This window comes from Buteo buteo, chromosome 21 (genome assembly GCF_964188355.1).
Source record: "Buteo buteo chromosome 21, bButBut1.hap1.1, whole genome shotgun sequence".
NCBI classification, from domain to species: domain Eukaryota; kingdom Metazoa; phylum Chordata; class Aves; order Accipitriformes; family Accipitridae; genus Buteo; species Buteo buteo.
The window spans coordinates 15,787,514-15,807,322 of NC_134191.1; the positions used below are offsets into that span (position 1 = coordinate 15,787,514).

The 19,809-nt window shown below is 36.5% G+C and overlaps 1 protein-coding gene across 1 annotated transcript in view; it reads left to right on the plus strand.

Annotated features, from left to right (window-relative positions):
• ERC2 (ELKS/RAB6-interacting/CAST family member 2) overlaps nucleotides 1-19,809 on the plus strand; it is a 469,458-nt gene that overhangs the window by 74,742 nt on the left and 374,907 nt on the right. The window contains exon 3 of the mRNA XM_075052729.1: nucleotides 3,254-3,670. Coding sequence (XP_074908830.1) covers nucleotides 3,254-3,670 — 417 coding nt within the window. The remainder of the gene's footprint in view (nucleotides 1-3,253; nucleotides 3,671-19,809) is intronic.

A 19,809-nucleotide genomic window follows, 5' to 3' on the forward strand; every position in this document is an offset into this window, starting at 1 on the left:
TGCTCCAACAGGTACACGTCTTTCCTGTGCTGAGGGCTCTAGAGCTGGATGCAGTACTCCAGGTAGGGCCTCATGAGAGCGGAGTAGAGGGGCAAGAATCACCACGCTTGACCTGCTGGTCACTCTTCTGTTGATGCAGCCCGGGATATGGTTGGCTCTCTGGGCTGCAAGCGCACATTGTCAGCTTATGTCCAGCTTTTCATCCACCAGAAAAACAAGTAAAGATGTGTCAGATAGGTCAGTTATATAATTCCAAGTGCGAAGTCATAAAAAAAGAAGCTGTTTCCCTAAATTATAAGATGGTATGAAAAATTTTATATAAATTTTATTCTTTATTTGATTGTGGTTGTTTTAATTTTTGTCACATTTGCAACAGTCTCATGGTTTCCTTTGAAGCCTTTGAATAAAAATGTATTTTTGTATATGGAAGCTGTGAGTCTCATGCACACTTGCTTTCTGTCAGAAGCTGGGACTTAAGCGCTATCCCCCCAACCCCCAACCAGTAACAACAAAACCTGAACAGAAAAAAAACCGTTCCTTGAGCTTCAAGATAGAAACTTGTATTATGAGTTCTTAAATACCTAAAAAAAAAAAAAAAAAAATCCCTTACCAGTCATGCCACTGAAACAAACTATTGAGTGTAATTTTAAAGTAGCTTGTATCATCATCAACTAAGCTAAAATGTTCTCAAAGATGAGAATGGAGATATTCCAATGTATTCTTTGAGGTGTCTGTCACATTTTTTTCTGAGAATTTGTTTTTTGAAAAAGTGAAATGTTACTTTCACCTGCCGCCTTGCCTTTTCCATCTCAATAGTCATATATTGAAGAACATAATGTAATATGAAGGTGGTTTCTGGTGTTCTTTTTCCTTTTCTTTTTAATACTCTTAAACAAGGATTTAATCCACATTTATGCTCTAATGCTAGTGAAGAAAAATAATATTTTCTTGTATAAAGGAAACTTGCAATCTATTTAATAAAAACTATATTATTTTTAATTCGGTATTTTCAAGTATCTTTTCTCCTCTAACTTTCAGTGTTACAAAGCTAAAAAGGATTAGAGAATACTGTAAGTCTGTATTCTCTAATGCAAGATGTCATTTAGTTTGGAATCATTGCAAAACTAGTGCATTGGCTGGTTAAGGTAATCTACAAAAATTATGTTCCTATGACTTAGTGAAAAAGCATTTAAAAAGAAATGGTTTTGATTCTGTTTACTTTGCAGCATCTGCTCCTCTTTGGCATTGCCTTCCCAGATCTTTAATTCACTCATTCATGATAATCATTGAATATAACTTCTATACTACTTGAAAATGTGATTTGGATTTATGCACTGAATTTCTATACTAAAACTGTCAGCCTTAGGGTCATAAACACTCAGTATATTAGTAGATTTAAGTGGGAAAATTGCTACATGTAGAGGATTTTTAATTTTATTAGGAGCTTTTAAGTTTATATAAATAATTAAAGAGATTATGAGATAAAGAAAAGCTAAGAATTACCGTTAAATAAAAGCAGGGCTGTAAATGAGTAGCCTACATTTGTATGCTCTTAACTGAGTGTGTGCCTAATAAGATGCAAATATTAAGAGAATTAAGATTTGGACATTGATTAAAACAGTGCTATTAATTAATGATAGAACAGATTCAAGGTGTTTAACTACAGAATTCTACCACTGGTAATACTTTTCCATTTGAAATAACTGATATAAGATGTGTTTTCAAAAGTTATTTTCTTAAGGTTTTGCATTTTTCATTTAGTTTAAATTATTGTTACAAACTGACAGCTTTAGATGTAATTGTGCTAAACATGATGGTAGTATCAAATTAAATAATGTTTTGTTGTTTGTTTGGGGTTTTTTTTGTGTGTTTGGTTTTTTGTTTTGTTTTTAGAATGTGGAGTTGCAGAGTATCCATTCGTGCAAAAAAACTCTGGTGCCATGCATTTAAGTCCCCTAATTTCTACAATCAAATATCTTCTGGTCCAGACTGTGCGACTATTCAGGAATTCATATTTCTATAAATACAGTATGCTGTGTAGGCAGTGAATAGAGGGGAAAAATAAGAAGAAAAACAAATAGGTAAAAATACAAACTGAAATGAACATCATAAACCATAGTATTTTAGGATAATTATCTATGTTCCAACCTTAACATGGGCAAAACCCTTTTTGATTTTGATTTGCGTTGAATAAGGAGCGCAAGATTTACTTCTTGAACAGAGAAAGAACCCTGTACTCAGATGTAGTACAAATATTTTAGGACAAGTTACTGTGTTTTGAAAAACCTTAAAGTGTAAAAGAACAGTAAGATAGAATAGGAATGTTATTATTCATTGTGGGATTGATTATTTCTAATACATTTTTCTTTGTCACATCTATTGAGTAAAGTCTGTCTATAGTTTAGGTTTATATATCTGAGTACTGTGAAGTTGTTGGTGCCTTTCTGTATAACTCAATTATTTTTTTCAGTTGAAGGTACTTTTTGTTGAATTCAGTTCTTTCTGTTGAATCTCCTTTGCTTGCATCTGACCTTTATTTATGTTGATTTTGCTTCATTTTTTCATTTACCATGCTGTTCAGTTTTTGGATGCCAGGAGAACAAAGGTTTGTCCACTATTTGCAGTCAATTTATTTTTCAAAATTCAGTATTGCTTATTGTGGTTTTTTGTTTGCTTGTTAGAGATACAGTAATCCTGTTTACTAAACATGTTCATAGCTTTAGTTGCCAAAAGAAAAAACCAACCAGCCCCAACTCAGCCCCTCCCCATAGCCCCCTTCAATTGTAGTGAGTGCTTTGGTGGACTTTATAAACAACAGTATTGTTGAGCACCATGAAGGACAGAATTACCTTTAGTCTATGAAGTAATTTAGTAATTCACTATGGAATACTGAGTCTTTCAGCTTTGTAGGTACATATTGATTGTACTAATGGATGTGTTACTGCCTAGTGTTTGGGTTTGTTGGTTTGCCTTTCTTTGCTATTTATTTTATCTGTAGCTGACACTATTTTGTGTGTTTATTGTCTTTTTTTTTTTTCTAGAAGCACTTGAGAGATATCATTACAAATATTGTCCCATGCATTTGCTATTTTATAAGGTCATTTGGTATACTTTCATCATTGACTCTAATGATTTTTTGTAACAGCATACAACAAAAGTTTAACCAAGACTAATCCTACATTCAGATGCTAAATTGTGTTTTTTTGTTGTTTTTGTTTTTTTTTTTTTTTTAAATTTCTTTCCTGTATTGCAGCATCTGCAAATGACAATCCAGGCACTTCAAGATGAGCTTAGAACCCAGAGAGACCTTAACCATCTTCTCCAGCAAGAAAGTGGTAACCGAGGGGCTGAGCATTTTACCATTGAGCTCACAGAGGAGAATTTTCGAAGACTTCAAGCAGAACATGATAGACAAGCTAAAGAGCTCTTCCTGTTGAGAAAAACACTAGAAGAAATGGAGCTTAGGATTGAAACACAAAAGCAAACGTTAAATGCCAGAGATGAATCAATAAAAAAGCTTCTGGAAATGTTGCAAAGTAAAGGTTTGCCATCTAAAGGAATGGAAGATGACAACGAGCGAACCCGAAGGATGGCAGAGGCTGAATCTCAGGTTAATCATTTAGAAGTGATTTTAGATCAGAAGGAGAAGGAAAACATGCATCTTAGAGAGGTAACAAAAAACTCATTTATTTGTTTAAAAGACATTGTGAAAGTACTCACAGTTTTAGAAATATACTTTAAAGTATCTAAGTGTTTTCTTTTTCTGCTCTCATTTTTTCATTAAAAAAATATAGCTTTACATCTGTAATAAATACATAACAGGACTATATGACATTTGAAAGCAAGTGTAAGAAATTATGGAAGAAAAGTAGTTGTATTTGGGGCTTATCAACTATGACATTGTTGCTTTATGTAGTTTCTGTATTCCTTGTATTTTGACAAACTGGTGTTTGGCAAATGAAGACCAGAACTACTGAAGAGGGAAGTAATACCTTCTGCTGCTATGAACTAGTCATGAGTGCATATTACTGCTGTGTTTGATTTTATACACTTTGTGTTTGAAATGAGTGTTTTAAAATGTTTTGCCTTCCATTTAAACAAAGGCTTCTGCCTATGTGCATTTCTAATGTATTTTCACATGTGGTACCCCAACTCTTTAAGTAAATATACCACATAATGTTGCCACATTAAAACACTGGGGTGTTTGCTGCGCTGTACTTTGAGAGATCCTTAATTTGATCCCAAGCCCACCCGCACCAGCTGTCCACATCACTTGTTAATGCATTTTGGGGACTGGATTTGGGATGATTGGATTACTACAGTTGAAAGAAAATCTGGCCTGGTGTCAAGCCCATCTGCCCCTCTACATCCCAGCAGCCCATCAGCATTATCATGTGACTACTGTCAGGCAAACAAGACAGTGTGAGTCTTCCTCAGAAAGACCCTGTTGTTTTCTGTTAAGAAGGGTGAAAATTGCTGGAAGATTGTGTACAAGCTACCCACAGTAAGGGAAATTGGGATAAATGGGTCTGTTACCTTAGAAACTCAGCAACAGTGTAGTCTGATTGAACTTCCAGTTTGGTAGAAACACCAGTTTGCCTGACAGATCAAAGTATGAATAAAATTAGTACAAGAGCATAGAAAACTATTATTGGCTCTTGCATATCATTAAGCATATGAATGCTAGAGATTTAGAACAACTATTTACATCTACAGAATGTTGTTAAAATATTTTCTTTGCTATGGACAAATTCTTTCGTATTTAGCTTATGGCTGCTTTGGGGGGGGGGGGTGTTCCTTTTTTTTTTTCTTTTTTTTTTTTTTTCTTCTCTAACCTAAAATATGTATTGAGAACTCGGTGCTATCTGGGGCCCATCCGAAGCTTAGAAAGTGGAAAATTTGCAAGGCAAGATGATACATTTCAGTAAAATTTTCTTTTGAAGGTGTGGATCCTGAATCTTTTCACAGGCAGAATTTTATTAAAAAGTGATGCCACCCATTAATGAAGTCTGAAAGTCAGTGGATCCTGGAAGGAGTTGTATAAGGAATTAATAATAGTGAGTTTGTGATGAGGGAGGACTGTGGGAGAAGTTCTATAAACTAGCAAACAAGTTTCTGGATTTAGATCTGCTATTCTCAGAGTAGTACATACACTCTGTTTCAAGGATGGATGATTTGCTATTTAATATTTGTTTTGTTATGTGACTGCATTTCACCTGTTGCACCAGTATTGCTTAAGTTTTGTGAATCCTAATTTGGGTGTTTATTGGACATGAATAAATTTACAGTGAAAATTTGAAGAAGGTTTCTAATTAGCATAGTAGTCAAGAGTAGTGAGAGAAATGGAATTAAACAGAGCTTGAAGAGTAGATAAAATGTAAGCTTCCAAGTGAAGTCCTTGGGCATCCACTTTATTGATTAGTCCAAGGAATGCTAAAAGGAGATCATATTGCTACTTACAGACTGTGCACGTTTCTGCTATATTTACACTGAATTATTTTTGTTTCAGAGTTCCCCAGGGTTATGCTCAGGGGCCAGGAAAAAAATTATTTCTCCCTCAATTTATATGAGGATATAGAGGTTGTCTTTTGTCTGGAGTACTGCAAGTATAGAATGGGTTTTACTGGAATTTCTGCTTATGAGATGCTGATATGCCTTGGTAACTGGTCAAGGTTTAAAAACTTAATAGATTTTGCTGTCTGGAATATGTCCCTGTCAGATTGGCAGGAACTATCTAGTGATTTGGAGATTTTGGCTAACAATTTCCTTGCTATTATAAGAATTCAAGGCTTTGGGTGAAGTCCGTCTCTCCAGCTTTCTTCCTGTTGCACATGATATTTATGGGTTTTGAGTTTGTTGTTGTTGTAGGGAGCTCTGGAAGTACGATGTGTAGGGTGTATGAACTCTTTAGAAACTATATGTTTAGTAGATGCCTGCTTGTTTTTCTAGGTATCTGGATTTGATTGTTCAAGTGGGCTCTTAAAAATTGTTCTAAGGTTCAAATTTTTTCTTTTGCTGTATTGTTATGGGAAGTTGTCTGCATGCTTTGAGGGAATGTCAGATATTCTGTATAATTTTATCTATTTGTTAAAATTCTGAATGGATCAACATTTGATCTTCATTTGTAGCTTGGTAAGTCCTTGTTATTCTGCAGTGCTCATTTGAATTGCTGTCACTGTGTGTAGTCTTCATCCTGCACCATACAGTTTTCCAGCATGATAAAACAGGAATTACTGTGTAGAATCTTCTGGAGTGGTCTTGTCAGTGGATTGATACTTTTATTTTTTTAACTAGTGTTTGTAAATTTTCATCCTAACTGTGTAAATGACCTTGCAGAGTTACTGGATTTTTTTTCTTTTCCCCTGAGAATGCTTTAAAAGCAAACTGGAACTTGGATATATTTTTAATTAATTCCATTCATGAATTATTTAGCATTCACACAAATTGTGTTAATCTTTCTGTATCTTTAACAAAATATTTGTCACTTTAGAACTTCACCTAAAATATTCTGCTCTCTGTATTTTTACAGGTTGGAGTATAGAGCTCGTGTTGAGTGTATTTCTGAGAAACTAGTATGCTGTCATGTGTAACATGCTGTTTGATCAAATCATGAACACTTGTTTCTGTTTAATTAGTTTTGCTATTTGACTTTCTGCCTCTCCACTTGAAACAGGTTAAGGAAGATAAACGTCTTTGTAGCAGCAAATTAAGTTATTCAATGAACAGAGTTTTCTGGTGTGTCAAATTACCCTTACAGTGATAGATTTTGCTGTAGTCTCCATCAGAAAGAGTGCTATCTATGGAAAAAAAAGCTGAACATGGTGGAAATGAGGTTGAATGTGGAAAAAATAACTGAAGACTACTGATTTTCTACAGCCTCAATGCTACATTAAAAAGCATATATAGATCAACTTCTCATAATCTATGCTATTGGTATTTAGTTTAAAAATACTTTCAATCTGAAGTTTTTAAGTTCTTGAAATATAATTGTGTACCATCCTGTTACCTTTTAAATCCTAGCTGGAGAAAGGCCAAGTCTTACATGTATTTTGCTGAGCTTTTGAGCATGTTTTCCCCTAATGCAACCACATCTTTCTCCCTTATGCTGTTCATTTCTTAGTTCTTTAAAATAGTGCCAAAGCTGGAATCTCTCTTCTCTCTTGTTCATTCACAGTCTTTTAGATCTCTCAACATGGTGGAATAGAAAGCTAATGCATGAGAAGCAGAAGAAATTGGTTTTGTTATTAATAATCACTGATGGGTGGAATTTGACCAAACCAGAGAATTAAAATAATATGCTGTGAGAGAAACTGAAGCAACTGGTCGTGACAATTAAGGACACCCTCTTCTACGCACTCATGTCTCCAATGACTGTCAATTTTATCTCCTTGACCTGCACTCCCTGAGCACTGATCATACTAGGAATTGGATAGTAAGGGATATATATGTTCTTTCTTATTCCAGAGCTGCTTTTGTCTAGCTAGTAATTTTTTCAAAGTTTACCTAACTAGGTAGAGAGAAATTACTTTTCTTGTTGTCCTTCAGTTTCTACCACTTTGTCAATTATGAAATGTTTTTCATATTCATTTTCTTCCCATTTCACATAAACATGCACGTTACCAGAAACCAATATCCTGCTGTTTCGATTCAAAATAATTTGCCACATATCCAAGAATCATGTAAAAATTTCTTTAAGTCATTGATTGTTTCTTTTTTTTCCTGTAAATAGCTGTAGCAGAATTTCATAATATAGCTGCTTTCAAAGATCTGGAATGTCTCCAGGCCTTAGATTATATTCCTTAAAGAAGGTACATGGAAGAGACATACAAATAGTTAGTGTACCAGAAGCATAGGAATAACTCCAGAAATTGAAACAACCCATTTTTTTTTCTTTATTTTCATATTAGGAGATTCAGACTGACTTTGGTATGTTAACTAGCTGGCCCTCAAAGACTGTACTTTTCTGCAGTGTGCAGTGTACTGCATCTTTAAACTTTGTTTCACAGAGGCAAACTTGTGATGATAGGTTTGCTCAAGTTTTGTGTTTGAAGGTCTTAGGAATGGCAAATTTGAGGCTTATTATACAGGAGGAGGAGGAGGACACTTCAGCTGAAGTAGGAATCCTGCTCTTTTACAGGAATAGCAAAGAATGTCAGTGTTTGTAAGGTTCATTAAAATGTTGGGAAATAAGCTATGCAAAAAATGGGATTAGATTTCTTTCCATGTATTAGGAATTTAAAATCTAGGCAATAAGCTTTCACAAAGATAGCTAGATTCCCATCTTTGCGATAGTTATAACAAAAGTTTCCTTAGCTGCTGATTCACAAAGCAAGAAAGAACAAATAAAACTCTGACTGAATAGCAAAAAGTGTGAGCATGTGTTTCTGCTTCAGTTTTCGAGATTCAGCCTATTGAGGAGAGAATGTTGAGCTCTTTTCCATGGTTTCTGAGAACTTCGGCCCAGTTTGCACTCAGTTTTCCATCACTGAGTTAGACTGAATCCTATGTCTGTGACTAACCTCACTCAAATATTTTTGTTAATGTTTTTTAAAGGTGGCTGAATTTTATTGATATTTTCTGAGACAAAATGATATGGTGTTTGCTTTGATAAGGAAATGTATCCTGTATGGAACAAAGTGGTCTTTGCAAATACACTCATGTAAGAAAAAGGACATTCTTGGGCCAGGTAGTCTCCCTGTAAGTATGTTAATGGTTGAAAATCTGTCTTGTAGCCATAATGTCATACCATGGCATTCTTCATGTTCAGAATTAAATATCATGAAGATCACTAAATATACATTCCTGTCAGAAAACACAAGGTGCCTGCCTTAAAGTTCTTAAACTGGTTATCACATGTCTCTTCTAGAATTTTAAATAAACATTTTTTTCTCTATAACTTTGGGAGAACTGTAGGTAATATGGAGATTTTTATCATGTGGAAATCTAGCACAGATGTTTGGTATTACTTTTTTTAAACATAGTGACCACACATTATTTACCCTAAGTACCATTAAGTATTTTTTTATTATTGCTATTAAAAACTTGCCTTGGGCAAAGTCCCACTAAATCTCTAGTAAAGTCAAATGTTAAAATTCCAGCAGGTATTTTATTATATATACATACATATATATTACACATGCCCTCTTTATATAACATACAATTTCACTAAAACAGAATCTGAGATCATGTAGGATTTTATATGTACATTTTAACTCTTATCTTGCATGTATTCTTAAAATAATGTTGTTGCACATGGTTTAAAGCTACAGCTTTTTTATATTTAGTAGAAAGAAGAACAACACAGCTTCTTTATTATAATTTAAAGTGTACTTTTAAAACTTTCAAGGGTTTTTTTAAACCTTGCTCTATCTTTGAACTCAGCTTGGTCAAATAATGAACGCCGCTGATAGGATTTGAACTGCCATCATGAATTAGTTATTGCATGTTTTTAAAGTTATTAATGGAGCAAAGTTCCTTCTTCCACTGTGAATAGAACAGATGCCTTGCAGACTTTTGGTGTTTACTGTAAATGTCTTACACTGGAGCCAGTAGTAATTTACTAAGGAAATGCTTTATCAACACCAAACATTTCTTCCCTGAAGTTAGTTATATAGATTAACAACCATTCTAGACTGAACCTCTTTATTAGGTTCATTAGTGCCTCTTTCCTTTTATTTCTCCTGCCTCAGCTCAAAATATTAACCTAATCAGTTGCTATAAAGACAATTACTTTGTATCAAAACATCAATTGTAAAATGTGTTTTTAAGGTGACCCCTTAAGCATACAGAAGGACTTTGCGATGTTGGCAGTCACTCCAGACATGAGAAAGTAGACAGAACCTGATTATGCTCTAGAGAACAGTTATTACTTCTAACATAGCCCATTCAGATTTTGTTATGCCCCATGATGTTCAGGATTAAAGGGAGGGCAGAGACAGGTGACATTATAGTGGGGTTCTGCTACATGCCACCTGACCAGGAAGACCGAGCAGATGAGACCCTCTATAGACAGATATGAGCAGCCTCACATTCACAAGCCCTGGTCCTCATGGGGGACTTCACCCTGATATCTGTTGGAGGGACAACACAGCAGGGCATAAGCAGTCCAGGAGGTTCCTGGAATGCATCAGTGATAACTTCCTTCTCCAAGTGATAGAGGAGCCAAAGAGGAGAGGTGCTAAGCCAGACTTTGTTCTTACCAACAAGAAGGGGCCGATAGGGAATCTGAAGCTCAAGGGCAGCCTTGGCTGCAGTGACCATGAAATGGTGGAGGTCAAGATCCTTAGGGCAGCGAGGAGGGTGCACCGCAAGCTTGCTACCATGAGCTTCAGGAGAGCAGACTTTGACCTCTTCAGGGATCTGCTTGGCAGAGTACCGTGGGATAAAGACCTGGAGGGAAGAGAGACCCAGGAAAGCTGGTTAATATTCAAGGATCACTTCTTCCAAGCTCAGGAGCAATGCATCCCAGTGAAAAGGAAATAAGGTAAAAAGGCCAGGAGGCCTGCATGGATGAACAAGGAGCTCCTGGACAAACTCCAACACAAAAAGGAAGCCTATAGAGGGTGGAAGCAAGGACAGGTAGCCTGGGAGGAATACAGAGAAATTGTCCGAGCAGCCAGGGATCAGGTTAGGAAAGCTAAAGCCCTGATAGAATTAAATCTGGCCAGGGATGTCAAGGGCAACAAGAAAAGCTTCTATAGGTATGTCGGTGATAAAAGGAAGACTAAGGAAAATGTGGGCCTTTTCCAGAAGGAAACGGGAGACCTGGTTACCCAGGATATGGAGAATGCTGAGGTACTCAGCTTTTTTGCCTCATTTTTCACCAGCAAGTGCTCCAGCTCCACCACCCAAGTCACAGAAGGCAAAGGTAGGGACTGGGAGAATGAAGAACCATCCACAGTAGGAGAAGATCAGGTTCAAGACCATCTAAGGAACCTGAAGGTTCACAAGTCCATAGGACCTGATGAAATGCGCCCGTGAGGCCTGAGGGAACTGGTGGATGAAGTAGCTAAGGCACTCTCCATCATATTTGAGAAGTCGTGGCAGTCTGGAAAAGGGGAAATATAACCCCCATTTTTAAAAAGGGAAAAAAGGAAGACCCAGGGAACTACAGGCCAGTCAGTCTCACCTCTGTGCCCAGCAAGGTAATGGAGCAGATCCTCCTGGAAACTATGCTAAGGCACGTGGAAAATGAGGTGATTGGTGACAGCCAACATGGCTTCACTAAGGGCAAATCATGCCTGACAAATTTGGTGGCCTTCTACGACAGGGTTACAACATTGGTGGGCAAGGAAGGAGCAATGGATGCCATCTACCTGGGCTTGTGCAAAGGATTTGACGCTGTCCCGCGTGATATCCTTTTCTCTAAATTGGAGAGACATGGATTTGACAGCTGCAGTACTTGGTGGATAAGGAACTGGCAGGATGGTAGCACTCAAAGAGTTGTGGTCGATGGCTTGTCCGAATTGAGACCAGTGACGAGTTCCTCAGGGCTTAGTATTGGAACAGGTGCTGTTGAACATCTTTGTCAGTGATGTGGATGATGGGATTGAGTGCACCCTCAGCAAGTTTGCTGATGACACCAACTGTGTGGTGCAGTCGACACACTGGAGGGAAGGGATGCCATCCAGAGGGACCCTGACAGACTTGAGAGGTGGACCTGTGCAAACCTCATGAAGTTCAACAAGGCCAAGTGCTGAGGTCCTGCACATGGGTCAGGGCAATCCAAAGCACAAATACAGGCTGGGTGGAGAATGGATTGAGAGCAGCCCTGAGGAGAAGGACTTGGGGGGTGTTCTTGATGAGAAGCTCAACGTGACCTGGCAATGTGCACTTGCAGCCCAGAAAGCCAACTGCATCCTGGGCTGCATCAAAAGAAGCATGAGTAGCAGGATGAGGGAGGTGATTCTCCCCCTTTACTCTGCTCTTGTGAGACCCCACTTGGAGTACTGCATCCAGCTCTAGAGCCCCCAACATAAGAAAGAAGGTCATGGACCTGCTCGAGTGAGTCCAGAGTTGGGCCACAAAGATGATCAGAGGGCTGGAGCACTTCCCCTGTGAAGACAGGCTGAGACAGTTGAGGTTGTTTAGCCTGGAGAAGAGAAGGCTCTGGGAAGACCTTATAAAGGCTTTCCAGTACCTATAGTGGCCTTCCGGTCCCTGAAGGGGGCCTACAAGAAAGGTGGAGAGGGACTTTTTACAAGAGCATCTAGTGATAGGACAAGGAGTAATGGCTTTAATCTGAAAGAGGGTAGATTTAGATTAGATGTGAGGAAGAAATTCTTCACTGTGAGGGTGGTGAGGCACTGGAACAGGTTGCCTGGAGAGGTTGTGGATGCCCCATCCCAGGGGCAGGTGGGTTGGAAGTAGATCTTTAAGGTCCCTTCCAACCCAACCCATTCTATGATATTCTTGCCAGGGTGCTTGGTTGCAAAGGTTTTTATAAGTCTACGTGGAGGATTAGAAAGCTTAGTTCATTTAGAAATCAGTTTCTTTAAAGATAGAATTGCTCTCCATGACACCATCACCAGTAGTTTGGAATCTAGAATATGAGGAAACTGTCAGTTTCTAAATGACGTGTCTTAGAGTAGCAACTAAAGAAATTATTTAAGGAAGAGAGGAAAAATCAGAGATTCATGAATAAGCTGGATTTTTCTATATCTTTCAATATGTGGAGGGGATAAGTGTTGATCCTGCCAGCATTCCTGGAAAGTGCATCCTTTAGAAAGAAGTAATCTGGGGACTGTCTCGAATTGCTGTAAAACTAGTATTGTCCCCAGATGTGCAAATACTATCTTAGCAGGGCTGTTTGCTCGGTTCACACTTCTACAACTTTCAAGCTGCATGTAAACATTTTAGAGACTAGCCAATAATAAAACAGAGAAAAATGATCAATTTTGGTTTATCTCATAGGTTTTGTTTCCTTTCATCTTCTCTCTATTATCTTTTAAAATCTCTGTTCTGTAAACATGCTGCTACTCACCTCTGTGGCAATAACTTCATTAGTCTATAATGTAATGAATTTTCTCTAGCTTTGTCTTCTTGTCCTTGTTCATATGAATGACAGTAGCTTATGTATGTGACTCATAGCTCTGACATGTTGATGTATTTTCACAGAAAGAATCAGAGCTGAATTTGCAGGGAAGAGGGGAGTTGGTTACTCTTGAATTCCTATGTATATGTTTCTGCTTTAGACTCTTTCCTAAGTGCAAGAAGATGTACCCAGAGAGTAGTTAAGCCATGGAATAGATTGCCCAGAGTTATTGAGGAACCTTATTGGGCTGAGGAGATACAGATCGTAAATCCCACAGAATTTTTGCACATAGCACAGTTTATTATGCGTAGAAGTGCATTTGAAAGTAATTTGGTCATCTTATGTGCTATTTTCAACATTTATTTTAGAATTATTTTCACTTAGTAATTCTGTTCCCATTAGATAATCCTTGGCTAAGACTTTTCTTAGAACAGTCATTAGAAAAAGAAAAAACTTGTCAGAGAGAATGTGGAAATTTGCCGCTTCTACTGAAATGGAACTAAGACTGAGAGTGATTATGCATCTCTGTAGTCTCTCTGCACAATGTAACACCTAGACGGTGCTCTCTGATAGAAGCAGTGTTTCCTAATCACTTGATCCATTCAGGGAGAAGTCATATTTCTACTACCTTAGAGCCTCTAAAAAAACCCCCCAAAACAAAAAAAACCCACATCATTGAAGATTAAAAAACAAATACAGAAACCAAAACAAAGCACCAAATTATTTAAGATGTAGTTTTATTGTATACATGCTCATCATAAATAATGAATACCTGTTGCATCTCACTGGGATCAGGCAACTCAAAATTAAGGAAATACGTCACAGAAGAGCATGAATGTGTTTTCCAGAACTTCAGCACTCTAAATACAGCAAAACCACTGATCTGTCCACTGATCTGTGTTGCTGATAATGTTTGCATGCCTCAGTTTATTTCTAACAAATTATCTCTCAGTGTGTGTTAGTGTAGTACTCCTCTTCTATAGCTGAGGAAAATGAAGCAAAAGATAAGTTAGCAAACTGCCCAGGTTTTCTCAGAAAATCAATAACGAAGCAGGGGAAAGGATCGGCTTGATGTCCATATATATTCCCTGACCACTGTTATTCATTTCATTCCACTATGCAGATAGAACTGCAGTAGTTGAAAAATGAGTGTCTTTATTCAAAGATTTGATTTTAAAATAGAAGAATGTATTTTAACACGCTAATGTGTTAAACAGGTTCTGTTTAAAACATGAGCTACTAGAAACTCTGTAAACAGCTACAGACAAAACACCTTAAGGAGGAGAAAGCCGGAAATGAAAAGTCTTAGTAAAAGGGTAGTGCTAATAGTTGTGTGAAGAGCAGGCCCTGGGTAAGAGGGTTTTCAGTTCTTAATTTAAGATCAGCTAAGTGCTGGGGGTGGAAGAGTTGCCATTAGATGTGAGATTTCTAGTACAAGCATTGTTCCTTGCAAGCACCCTGTTTCAAGCCAGCCAGACCTGGAGAGTTTATCAGACTTCCAATTCTGCCCAGTGCAAAGCTGTCAGTATTTTGCGTATCTTGAAAGTTCAGGCGGATCAATTCAATTGCAGGTGTGGGCAAGAGTGTACATCCTTAACATTTGGTAACTTTCTGTTGCATTACAAGCTATTTCTTGAGGGGAAGATCTAATATTCTGAAACGCTATTGCTTTATATTTTCCTTCTGTTATTTACTGTCTTTCATAGTCTTGTAAGATCATGCTGGCCTATTTCTAGTAAAAGTAGTGTAGACCTGATTACATAGTATTAATGCAGGTTCTAGGCTGTTCTTTATATCTTAAAAAAGGTTTTTCAGGATGAGGGCAAAGAATTAAGGCTTCAGTCAAGTGGATTCTTACTCATGTGCTGAATTATTGTTGATACTTCTCAATAAACTTAATTAAACCACATCCCTCTAGTCTTCTGCTTACGCTGGACACATGCAAATAATATGTCCTACTTTTGCTGACTTCTACCTGCATTTCATACTAGGTACAGCTCACTGAATCTACTGGGGTTTTTTTTCATCTTTCTTTGGGGCAATAGCCATTGGACAATGTTTAAGTCAGCATATAAGGTATCATTAGTTAATGATATGGTCTCTTATGGCAAATGCTGTCTTCCTACTGAAAAACATTACAAAGAATTTAAGACCATGCTACTAAGCAAGTGTTAAGAGTAACAGTCATGTTGGGTGCATTTACTGCATTTTAAAATTACTGACCTTCAGCCAGCAGGCATAAGGAATTGGAAACATGTTTGAGGTGGACCTCAAACCTGAACCAACTTCTTTATTCCAGATATATTGGTTTATAACACCCCAGAAGGAAAATCAGTCTGAAAAATTATTCTATCATCCATTTTAAATGAAAGCTGCTGTTGAATATTTTTATGGTAACAGTGCTTTCCCACTGTATGAATGTTTCCAGAAGAATATTGGAAGAAGAGTCTAAGAATCTGAATAATTTCAGTTATTGTTAAAAGTTGCTGTAAACTGGCATCTCTTTCACTTACCACCCCCTGCATCATCTCACAAGAAAACCTTAGAACTCTAGAAGAGAATGAAGGTTTTGTAAAATAATAGGTTGAAGAACACTCACTGTTCTAAATGCTTTATACCTATATAGCTCCATGAGCAGACTAAGATTAGCAAATCCCATTTTGTCATTTTCAGGGCTAGTCTTCTAAATTCTAGAACAAACCTGCTATTTCCAGTACATCACATGCTTTAGCTAAGTTGAAACTCTGTTGTCTTAGGAATGATGCAGCCTTTTACCTGGACTAAAACCCCAGGTATTGTAGTCATATGAGCTTGACTTCCAGATAATTGCAACAGGCTAGCCTCCTGCCAGAGACTGTATACACATGTGTATTTATGTGTACGTACACATTTTTTTCCATTGTGTGCATGTAAAGAACTGAAAGAAGAAACTGTGTTTTGTCATCTATTAAAAAAAGCACACACACACCCCCAGTCCCCTAAAAAGGAAATACAGCTTTTAATTTGCTAAAGCTTTTCCTTGTACAACTCTTAAACTCTGTGTAGTAACACGAGTTTTGCCTTTGTATATGTATGGCCTATCTCAGTAGTAAAAGTGGAAGTGTATTATAGGCAGTAGAATATGGCTAATAATGTAAACTCTTCCTGAAGTTTCATCTGAAACACAGTTTGATGAAGGAAAAGTGTAATGTTAGATTAAACCATTTAATGAAACAGGATTTCTGATTTAGTGAACAGATGTAAATTTCTTGTTGAAACAGTCTGACCCCTTTCTCCAGAAAGAACATATAGCTTTTGATCTAGTGGAACTGGAATTTAGCTAGTCACTGATTAGCTGATCATATCCTAATTTTATAGATTTATTCATTGGCTTGTGAGATAATCTTGATTATAGGTAACTTTTTTTTTCTGTTGACAGCTTGAGCCTGATAGTCCAACATGATTGTAGAGCTCTCAATATATTTATTTGCAAATATAAAATTTTATAATGAGTATAAATATATCCTGTCTCACTATAAAGATTTGTTTAAAATATTGATGAATAACCCCAATGTGCTCTGAAAGACAAAGCGACGAAAATTATGGATATGTTTGAAAGTACTAAGGACCAAATCTTGTTTGTGTGTTTTTGTGAGTCAAATGAGGTCAATGGGATTGAGTGATTTAAGGTGAACAGGATTAGATTTGAAAGAAGAAATGAATCCAGACTTTGTTACTGCTTGGTAGCAGCTTGGTTACGCTGGTTGGAAGGAATTAGTTCACTGTAGCTTTTCTGTAGATGGAGCTGACTTCTTCACCTGTTTGGCTTATCTCTGTTTAGCAACATGTATGTCATCACACTCATATGTAAAAATATTTTGATTGTTCTTCAGATTACTTTATTCTTCCTGAAACAAAGCTTTACAAAACAAACAAACAAAACCACCCAGATTTTCTAGAGCCATTTATGTATAATGAATGTATTAGTTACTGGTTCTGTGTGTTCTTGTGACCATCATTTTCAAGATTAAGGACAGTAATAATATAGGCAGTTATATGAACTCAGGGACTACTTACTGTTATGTGTATCCGTAGGGTTTGGGCCCTTGCCTGTTCCTTCCACTTTCATACAAGAGAGTTGAGCAATATTCCTGCTGGTCTTTTAATAATACTTCATAGTTCTTGTTGAAGGAAATGGCGTGATAAATAGGAATGATATGTGATCCAGGGAAGTGTGAATCAGAAATGTTTCTCTACTTACTAAAAGAGAAGTGCATATGCAATACCCTATTATAGACTGTAACGAATTATCAATTTTTTGGTGGTGTAGAAAAACAAAACTGTAGTGTTTCCTCCCCTGTAGACTCAGGAGGTATAAGGGGCATGTCTAGTATGTTATTTATTGTTCCGTATTTTACACAAGTTACTTGAATTTATTCTTTTGAAAAACGCAGTTTGTATTCTCTCCTAGACACTTATGATACTAGAAGATTTTGTACGTAGTCCAAGTTCTACTGATATAATTCAGAAGAAGAAAAATAATCTAATAATTGACATAGAGAAAAGTGCTTACTCAACTTACTGCTATACTTGGTAATTGCTAACAGGTGGTTCTTAGTGGTGTATCACTGAGTTCTGGCTACTGTATTCCTCTATTAGCAAAATTCTTATGCTGCCATTGCTCTGCTATGCTGGCAATTTAATTCCTAATTCACTTCAAACAAGCATTTCTTATGAAAGTCTTCTAAATGGGGTTAGTAAATGGACATCTTACTAAAGTGAATGTGCCTCACACACTTTTCTTAAAATCTTTATTTACCAACTGCATTATTTTCATCTGCTAATAGATAATTAACAGCTAGATATATTTCTTTAGTCACACTGCTTTAATTGCGTTTAGCTCTTGACATTTATTTCCCTGAATATAAATTTATTTACAAAAATATGTGGATCTTAGGTTTTAGATTTATAACAATGAATATAAGCTAAATGATGTGGTTTTTCTTTTCTTTGATTCATTATTTGACTCAAAAATAAGAGAATACTTTTTTCCAATGTTTAACACGTGATCTTTAGAACTTGAGTAATTTCTCGGTTCATGATATCTTTTCAGCAAGTTGCTGCAAATAGTGAGTTAATTAAATTTTTACTTTTTCATTATCAGCTGAATTTTTACAAGGTTTATTAACTAAAACAGTGGTCTTCAGATGCTGAACAAGAAATAGCATATTGTTTACTAGGTATCTGGAAGTATTGGGGGAAAAAAAGGTGTTACCACCTTGTGCTCTTATTTGCCACATAACTTTTTGTGACTATTGATAATAGTCAGTTAATATTTTAAGATTAAAGCTTAATTGAGTTCAGGTTTCTCTTCTTCAAGTGAAATTGCTTAATTGCAAATGTATATAACCCATAACAATTAGTCTGTTCTGCAGGATCGCTTTTGACGAGAAACAATTTTTGGTGATGAAGTAATGCATTTTCTTTGGTAGTTATATGCTGAATAAGTAAAATTATGGTTCAGATGGTTTGGTTGTGGCTGTCTTTAAAGTGTGGTACTTGATGCTTCTTCACCAGTTATTGACACCATATCCCACTTATGGGGAAGCTGAAGTGCCATACTTCAAAGAAGTAAGTTTATGCCAACAAAAAAGAGAAGATGCGTTGTTTCTGTTTACAAAGCATGATTCAGATTTGTAAGTTCATAGATCTGGCTAATGTAGAAGAGGTTTTAGTAATTTTTACTGTGTTAATGAACAAATAACCAATGGCATGTTATGTAACCAGTACATATTAAAATTTCTATTAGACATTACTATACAGCTATTATGATTATGCTATTCTTTTGAAGCAGTATTCATGTTCAAAGAAAGTTTGCATGGAACTTTTTACGTTTTCCTAGAGGAACTGTGCTGTGAAAATTGGAGGCATGGAGAAATTTAGCATATTCTATTTTCATATATTCTCTTGTCAAGGAGTGGAGATTAAAAAAAGAGCCAAATGATCGTCCAAGAGTAGAGCATATTTTTGTCTTGATTTGCTTGCTTTTTCCAAGTTCTTTCCTTTTCAAGTGGGCAATTGGTTTATAATCTACTGTCATATAATTCGTTAACTACAGAGTACTTTATGGTTCACTTTTTCTGTTAGTTTCTGATTCTGCAATCATACCCTTCTTTTAAGATGCTTGCGTAAACTATTGGTCAGAATGTAACTGTAGAGTTTGTTTAAAAACAAAGATGTGAAAAAGTATCTCCTGAATAGTTCTAATGTTGGCATTTTGAATTACAATGCAAACATGATAGGCCTTATCTCATTAAAACCTCAGTACAACTGTGCACGTGTTTGTATGAATAGTCCCAGTAAACATTGTATAAAATTGCATAGCATAGGGAACAATATTAATCAAAGATCTAATCTCTCCTCTCTTTATATCACAGACCAATCCCCACACATGGAGATTTGTAATGAGAACTGAGAAAAGTTAGTAGTGTATTTTATAATAAATGCTGCGTATTTCCTTAATACCCAGCACCATTCCCAAACACCACTTCTCCATTTACATACACCTTGCTTTGTTTCCTCCAGAATAGTTAGACTTCTGCAGATGTGCATTTTCATGGATATGCACTCTGAGGTTTATGAAGATACAGATTTCCAGGTATATAAAATTCATTCAGCATTGGAGGTCATAGACATTCAAATTATGCTTGTCACTTAAGAATGTCCTATGCATTGCTGTGGCCTTCGAGTGAGATACTATAATCTGCAGCAGGAGTAGCCTGTTAAAGATAAGAAAC